At 60.1% G+C, this 7,814-nt stretch overlaps 1 protein-coding gene across 1 annotated transcript in view; it reads left to right on the forward strand.

The window, feature by feature from the left end:
• Positions 1-7,060, forward strand: part of POLRMT (RNA polymerase mitochondrial) — a 32,312-nt gene extending 25,252 nt beyond the window's left edge. The window contains exons 16-21 of the mRNA XM_024222091.3: positions 1,275-1,327; positions 1,951-2,049; positions 2,371-2,443; positions 2,988-3,079; positions 3,703-3,776; positions 5,993-7,060. Coding sequence (XP_024077859.2) covers positions 1,275-1,327; positions 1,951-2,049; positions 2,371-2,443; positions 2,988-3,079; positions 3,703-3,776; positions 5,993-6,042 — 441 coding nt within the window. The 3' untranslated portion in view covers positions 6,043-7,060. The remainder of the gene's footprint in view (positions 1-1,274; positions 1,328-1,950; positions 2,050-2,370; positions 2,444-2,987; positions 3,080-3,702; positions 3,777-5,992) is intronic.
• Positions 7,061-7,814: the final 754 nt, after the last annotated feature.

Genomic DNA, 7,814 nt, shown 5'->3' on the forward strand with positions numbered 1-7,814 from the left:
CGAACCTTGCTGTGTATGTGTGGGTAGTGTGCTGGGAAGTCTCCAGCTGGTGTATGTGTGTCGAACCTTGCTCTGTATGTGTGGGTAGCGTGCTGGGAAGTCTCCAGCCAGTGCATGTGTGTCGAACCTTGCTCTGTATGTGTGGGTAGTGTACACCGTGCTGTGAAGATTCCAGCCGGCGGGGGTGCCGAATCTAGTTGTGTTATACATGCCCATAGTACAGTGAAGTCTCCCGTGGGTGGGTCTGGGCGGGGAGGGTTTGTGAGGGATGGGTATGGTGTCAGGCCGCGCTCTTTCCCCCATCCCCACTGACTCACCGGGGTAATGAACCTTTCAGACTCCGGGAGGTGAGCCCAGCACGAGGCAGGGAAACAGGATGAGAAATGAGAAGTGGTTCCTCAGGGTTCACGTGACTCACACTCGCTCCAGTCCCACACTCATCCTCGCTGATCCCCTTCCTTTCCCCCCACCCCAGTCTAGTCCTCTCAGCAGCCCTCTCCCTCCCACTCCACCTGACTAATTCAGCAGCTGAGATTCTTGGAGGTGGGAGGAGTTTATCCCTGAGAGGAAGAGACCAGAGGGGGCTTGTATGAGCACTGACATGCGGGCATGAGTCAGCTCTGGGGTGGGGCCCACGGCGGAGCCAGCATCCTTGGGGGGCTGAAGGGTGAGTCAGCGGGACGAAGTCAGGATGGTATTTAAGAGTAGTGGAGCTGGTGAGTAACCGGGCTCCCCAAAGGCTCAATGACGAGACCCCCACGTGGTGCCGACGGGGGCAATTTTCCGGCATATCAGCAGGGAAACAGATTCCTGCTTGCCCACCTGCACGCAGAACCTGCCCCGTCTCCTAGCCACTGGCACGGCACGTCCCAGCAGTTATGGGGCAGTTCAGGGTGGCCTGCCTGTCTCCAAGCCACTGATTTGTTCAGCTGCATTTCCCAGATCTGCTCGTGAGATAAAGGCCTTTAAAGCTAGGGAGCCTGGGAGCCGGTGAGTCTAGCCGCTGGGCGCCTCCTGGGGGACATGCTGGCCAGCAGGATGAAAGCTCCTGTCTGCTTTCAAAGATCTGAAGTAGGCTGTTCTAATCTGGCCAGGGGCTCCCTGCCCTGGGAGGTGGCCGGGCCAGTCCTGATCCTAGGCTGTGCACGGCGCATGCTGGGGGCCTATTGCTCGCGTGAGCCGCTCTCCAAGAGTGGCATGCCTGGGACTCCCTGGGAACGGGCGATTGTGTCTCTCTGCAGCTGAGTCCGGTCTCTGTCTCTCTCTCTCTCTAGCTGAACAGCACCATGCAAACCCTGAGTCTGAACATGCGATTTGACGCCAGCCAGTAAGTACCAGACTGCGAGAGCTCGGCGCAGACTCTGCGTTCCTTTCCCCTCAGCCTGAGTGATTCCCCCGCCCGCCCCGGTGCAGCCTGGAACTGGGGGAGCCCTCGCCTCCAGGTGGTTTGGAGACAAAACCCTCCCATCAGCAGAGCTTGGCAGATGAGCCTGCAGCAGGAGACACAGGCACTGGTCAGGGCTGCTGCTGGTATTCGCACGCTCCTACGTTCCTTACCTCATGCTGCCCAGTAGGCGTAGGGGGTGGCAGGGGAGGAAGGGCCGGAGGGAATCCAGCAGCGTCCGTGGACAGCGCTGGAGGTGCAGGGCCGTAGCACCCGGCGTGGGATTCCTGGAGAGGGCAGCATCTGCCACCTGCTCCCTTGTGTCCATGGACGGGGGGGGGGGCAGCTCCTAGAGCTCCCGTCACCCCAGGGAATGCAGCCCAGGCTCCATCCCCACCTGTGCTCTGCCCACTGGATCCAGTTCCCTCCGATCGTGCAGCTCTGGTTGGGGGCATTACCCTGACAGCAGGTCCTGGGCGCTCTGCCACCCTGCTCTTCCCTTCCCCCGGCTCTGGCCGTGGCGGGCAGCCGGGCTGTCTGACTGACTGGTCTGTGCTCCGCTGCAGGAAACCGGATACGGTGAAGCAGAAAAACGCCTTCCCGCCCAACTTCATCCACTCGCTGGACTCCACGCACATGATGCTGACGGCACTGCACTGCCACAGGTAGGGCCACCTCGGGTCATCCTTGGGGCTACTCTAGCATTGGTGGAGGCAAATCCGCAGGGTTGAGCTGCCCTTGCCGGGTCCAGCCCTGCTCCTACAGCTGGCAGCCCCTCCCCCCACGGGCCTGCGATCAGGGAGGCACCGTACCCAGGGCACTAGGCAGTGCCACAAGGGATGGCAGCCCCCTTTCAGCTCACGCAGGCCCCTGTGCTGGCGCCATCAGGAGGGTTTGGCTGCCTGAGACAGGGCCTGGGCTGACATCAGAGAAGAGGGAGGGTCTCTGCGGGCACCACCTGACCCGGCTGCTCTGCTGCCTTTCAGACGGGGCCTGACGTTCGTCTCGGTCCATGACTGCTACTGGACCCACGCGCTGACTGTGGATGTCATGAACCAGGTAGAGACCGGCTCCACCCCCGCGTGAGCAGAGCCTCTTTCACTGACCCAACGCGTCCTCCTCGAGGGGGCTCGACAGGTGCTGTCCGGCCCCTGTACCTGGCTCTGGAAAGCGTCTCCTCCCCCTGCCCCAATTACGTGGGTCTCCTTTCCCTCCCCACCCTGTAGTCTGATTGGCTGTCGGTAACCAAGGCGATGCACCCTGCAAAATACAGTGTGCCAAGATGGCACCTGCTGTTCATGTGTCCCAACCCGCAGCCCCCTGCTATCCCAGCCCTGGGCTCCCCAGGCACGTAGCTCTGCCATTGCCCCTCGCTCGTAATGCACGGCCCTTCCTGGGGTGTTAGCCCTGGGCTTCCCTCCATTCCCATCCCCCTCCAGCTCCGCTGACACCCCTCGACCTACAGCCCCTCGCTGTGCTCCATGCTCTGCAGACGCACCCCACCTTCAGCCCGGTGAGAATAGCTCTAAATGGAATTTGTCTTGGGGTGAGAGGGGTGCATGCTATTGTATTCCACTCACTTGTGACCTCCGTGCACTGCCAGGTGTGTCGAGAGCAGTTTGTGGAGTTGCACAGCCAGCCCATCCTGCAGGATCTGTCCAGGTTCATGCTGCAGAAATATTGCACTGACTCTCTGTAAGTACCCAGCTCACCCGCCCGCCCTCTCTGGGGCTCCTTCAGGGGAACTTCCTTTGTTGACTGCGCTGTGTAAGTTCCACAGCCTCCGGCTTGGAGCCTATCCGCAGTATCCTTCTTCCGGCTGCCACTGGGCCGCTCTAGGACAAGGATGGCCCAGTGGTTAGTGAGCTAGGCTACGGCAAGCCTGGGTTCAATCCCCTGCTCTGTCACAGACTCCCCGTGTGACCTTGGGCAAGTCTCTCTGGGCCTCAGCTCCCCATCTGCAAAGGAGGGTGAGATCACTGCCCTGCCTCAGAGGGGCTCTGTGTGCAGAAATTCTGTGAAGGTTGGCAGGTGCTCCGATACTCTGGCCAGATGGGGGCGGCTAGGCACCAGAGAGCAATACTGAGATAACATGGGCCGCAGGAAGATACTTAGATGCCCAAGCGGTCACATAGGGAGAGTCTTATCTCGAAGCTGATCTGTTGGTTCCTTTGACACCGGGGACCTGTCACCGCCCCCTTGGCTCAGAGCCATGTGCCCACAAGCTGCACAGGAGATGTGTGAGAGTCAGGCTGGGCGCAGGAAGGGTTCACGTTCCTGTTTAACACCCCTTTTTGTCGTGGCTTTTTTTGACCCAGGGCTGAGTGGAGGGATGAGAAGTCCCTCGAACCCCAGACGCTGGTGGAGCTGCTGTCCAGGGTCCCTGAGACAGGTACTGTTATTATCCATTGTGGTTGTTACGGTAGTGCCTCTGGGCCACCCACGAATGCTAGGCACTGGACACACACTTGCCTCTGGAGCTGGGTCCTAGGGGCGGCTCCCAGGCGTGAGCCCTCTGACATGAGTGATTGGAATGAGCCGGCCCCCAGCCCTTCCCCGGCAGTAGCCATGTTTCTGATGACCGAGGAACCTACGACGCAGAGCATGGCGTTGTGCTCGGGGGGGTGAAAGAGACAGAGGCTTGGTCTACGCCTAAGATGTAGGTTGACCTAGCTACGGAGCTGGAGAGATGTAGCTAAGCCCCGGTGTAGACACAGCTAGGTCAATAGAAGGATTCTTCCGTCAACTAGCTACTGCCTCTCGGGGCAGGGTAACCCTTTCTGTCGTTGTAGCAAGTGTCTGTAGAACAGCGGCAGGGCTGCAGCGGTGCCTCTGTAGCGCTGGTAGTGTAGACGCACCTTAGCCTGCCAGACCCTACTGGGGAGCTCGCTTGATCCCCAGGGATCCGTCTCGCGCTGCCAGGAAGGCTGGATGAGCATCACTATCTTCCCTGTGTCTGGCTGCCAGCCCCCACCCCAGCAGAATCTCCTCCTGGTCCCCGTTCCGAGGCTGGAGTGGACGCACGGCTGGCTGGGAGAACCCCGAGCTCGGCAGTGTCTTGCTGGGACAGTTAGCGCAGGCGATCTAGCCGAGTTGCAGTTCAGCACTGCACCCTGCCTCCCTGGAACTCCGCCGTGGGGCTTTGCTCCTCATAGACAGGGGCACGGGCAGGAAGGCTGGCGCTGCGGTTGAGGAGCTGGGCTGCGTCTCAGAAGATTTGGCTTAGTTCCACCACACACTCCCTGTGTGACCATGGGCAAGTCACTTCATCTCTGGGCTTGTGTTGCCGTTCTGAAATGGGAACTCCATTTCCCCTCCACAGCGCCCACCTTAGGCAGAATTTAGCTCGTTTCTTCTCCCCCTGGAAGCCAGTCTCCCCAGTGCGCTAATACGTCTTGTTGCTCTGCTCCAAACATTCGGATATGCCAGTCTTTTCCCACTAACGAGACGTCGTACCAGGGATAGAAGTTAGACGCATGGGATAGCGATTGCTGAGATGCGGCTGATACGCATGCAGCGGGAGTAAGACAATTTGTTTAGTTCCCTTAATCTCCAGGCGGGCGTCTCATATGGGTCGCATGCATCTGTCTACATTTTCTCCACAGGAGAAGGTGGGAGAAAGTAGCATTGCCGCTCACTGTTACACAGCTGCCACCCACCGCCCCAGAGGTGGCTGCATTTCAATGGCGGGTGAAGCCTTGCTTTTGGGATGACTCTGCTAACATCAGCCATTGTTGAGGGAGCCCTTGGCGATCAGGCAGGGCTGGTTTTTATTGCGTGCGGGGCAGACACGCTGCTGCAGTTCTCGGGTGCCCTGAGAGCCGCAATCAGACCCCAGGTTTCCAAGGCTGAGATGCCGTCATCTGTGCGAGTGCCCTCTCCGCCCTGGTAGGACATAATCCCCCGCACAGCCAGCTGCCTTTGGCTCCCACCCCGGCATCCAACTTGCCGCGCGAGCCCAGGCCGGCTGGAGAGCAGAACCTAGCTAGCTGGCTGAGATAATCGGAGGTCACCAAGCAAACAGCCCTTGTCCTGACCCAGTCTCTGTCCCTCGCTGGTTCTTCTGCAAGGCCTGGTCCACGCAAAGCTAGAAGCATCCTTGCCCCGGTACTGAAGCCTTCCAGCGTTGCACCCACCACAGCCTAGGAGGGGGGCGAACATGTCCTAGCTCCTCTTCCTCCCCGCTAACCCTCTGCCCCAGGGAAAGCGTCTGCCCGCAATGGGCCGGGTACCAGGCGGGGGCCTGTGAGCAGTGTGGGCCCCCTGGCATGCTCTCTGCCCCAGGTGGGGTCAGGGAGAGTCGGGCTGATTGCAGCAAAGGGGCTGCAATACGTCTCTTGCTGCTCTCTCCTCCCTGGCGTGGGGGGCTCGAGCTGAGTTTGGGGGGTCGGGGTGTAGCCTAGAATTTAGGGCGGCAAGGGCCAGTGGGATCATCTGATCTGAGTGCCTGCATAACACACCCAGCGATTCCTGCATCCAGCCCGTATCTTGTGGTTGAGCTAGAGCACATAGGTGAATCCTTTCCCCTAGAATGCTAAGAGATGCCCCCAGTCTCCAACCTGTGCAGCCCCCGTTCTGACCTTCCCTCTGCTCCCTCTTCCCCTCCAGGCAACTTTGACCTGCAGAAGGTGAAGGAATCTACGTATTTCTTCAGCTGAAACGGACCCCGGGCAAGGCCCTGGACTGTCTATCAAACGCTGGCTAATTGGACCAGAGGTGCCAGCCAGCCGAGTCCAGGGTGGGACCTGGCTCACAGCACCCCCAGCAGAGAACAAGGGGAGACTGTGTCCAGGACCTCGTCCTGGGAGCACAGCAGACAGCTGGCCCAGGGAAATACCCACAAGGGGTGCATCGGCCTCTCTGCTTTGGAAACGGACCCTGCCCGGAGAGCAGGAGCATGTGGCTCCACTAGGAGGCAGGATCTCTGCTTTCCCTTGTGCCAGGAGGGGCGTGGCGCTGCCTTCCTATGGCTCTCACCAGCCCAGCTCACCCGCTCCTCCCTCTGTGCCGAGGGACCTTGAGCTGGAGATCACCGGCTGCTATTTCCCCCGGCGACTGGGGATCCCCGACGCTGACCCAAAGACAAGGTTGCTTTGCTCACCGGGAGCCTCTGGCCCCAAACTGAGGTGGAAGGCAAGGGGCTGATTGGGGACTGGCGTTCCCTGCGACCTCAGCCTCACACAGTTGGGTCTCAGCAAGGGGCCCCTGTTTGCTGCTGGTAACTCAGGTGCTCTAGGCCAATCGACCAGGCCTCTCTTCCCCCTTCACTCACCCCCACTCACTACCCCATGCGTCCGGGGAGGAGGACATCCTGCAGATGGAGCCCTCCAGGCCTGGCTTTGAACACCGTCTGGGTCACCCACGCCAGGCCGGAGCGCTGTTGGTCTGCGCAGGGAAGGGGGCAGTGGGTCTAGGATCCCAGTGAGATACTCTCTTCACTGGACTCCTGCGCTAGTAGCTCTAATGGCGCCGTTGCGGGCTAGCTGAGCGTGCCTGGGGGAGCGAGCTGGAGAGCTCCTCCCGGGACAGCAGCATCCTACAACCAAAGACCTCAGAGTGCTTTAGGATTCTTGGCCAATGAGCTGTTGAATAACCACTTGCCTGGGGAACGAGAACCTGCCCGTCCCTGGTCTCTGCAGCTGCGTCAGACTTTGCTGGCCTTGGCCGGGGCGCGGCACTCAGTCTCTCACTCCGTTTCCGTTCCTTTCCTCTAGCAGAGTGTGGGTGTGGGGGGAGACGGCTCCTGGGATATGCGCCTCCCCAGGGGAGTGGTTATTCTGCACTGGGGCAGCCAGTCACTACTGGACTCCAGAGGAGCCTCCCGTACTGATTCACCCTCCCTGCTACGCAGAGTCCTGTCTCTGGGCGCTTTCCAGCGGTGTCTCGTTTTCTGGGATATTGAAGATTCGGCTGCACAGTCTCCGGTGGGGCGGGTATGTAACTGGAGCGGTGTGTGGAGCACTGTACATTAAAGCCCTTTGAAACGTCTCCTATCGGGGCTGCTTTGTTAGCAAGTGTGGTGGTATTCCGGTGGCGTCTAGAGGCCCCAGCTGAGTTCAGGGCTGGTTAGGCCCAGCACTGCAGTGAGAGCACATCCCTGCACTGAGGAGCTGACAGGTTCAAACGAAGAGAGAAAGGGTGGCAGGGGAAACTGAGGCACCGAGCAGGGAGGTCAGTGTCAGGAATATAGAACCCAGGGCGCCTGACTCCCAGTCTGCTACCGCATCGCTGGGCCACACTGCGGACCTCACTGTGTGGAGGTGCGTGCTATCTACTGCAGGGGCGGCCAACCTGAGCCCGAGAAGGAGCCAGAATTTACCAATGTACATTGCCAAAGAGCCACGGTAACACGTCAGCAGCATAGGCGCCGACTTCTGCTGGTGCCAGTGGGTGCTCGACCTCCCTCTGCCCCTCCCGCCCCCTTCCAACC

Source organism: Terrapene carolina, unplaced genomic scaffold (assembly GCF_002925995.2).
Source record: "Terrapene carolina triunguis isolate 2854851 unplaced genomic scaffold, T_m_triunguis-2.0 Scaffold194, whole genome shotgun sequence".
NCBI classification, from domain to species: Eukaryota; Metazoa; Chordata; order Testudines; family Emydidae; genus Terrapene; species Terrapene triunguis.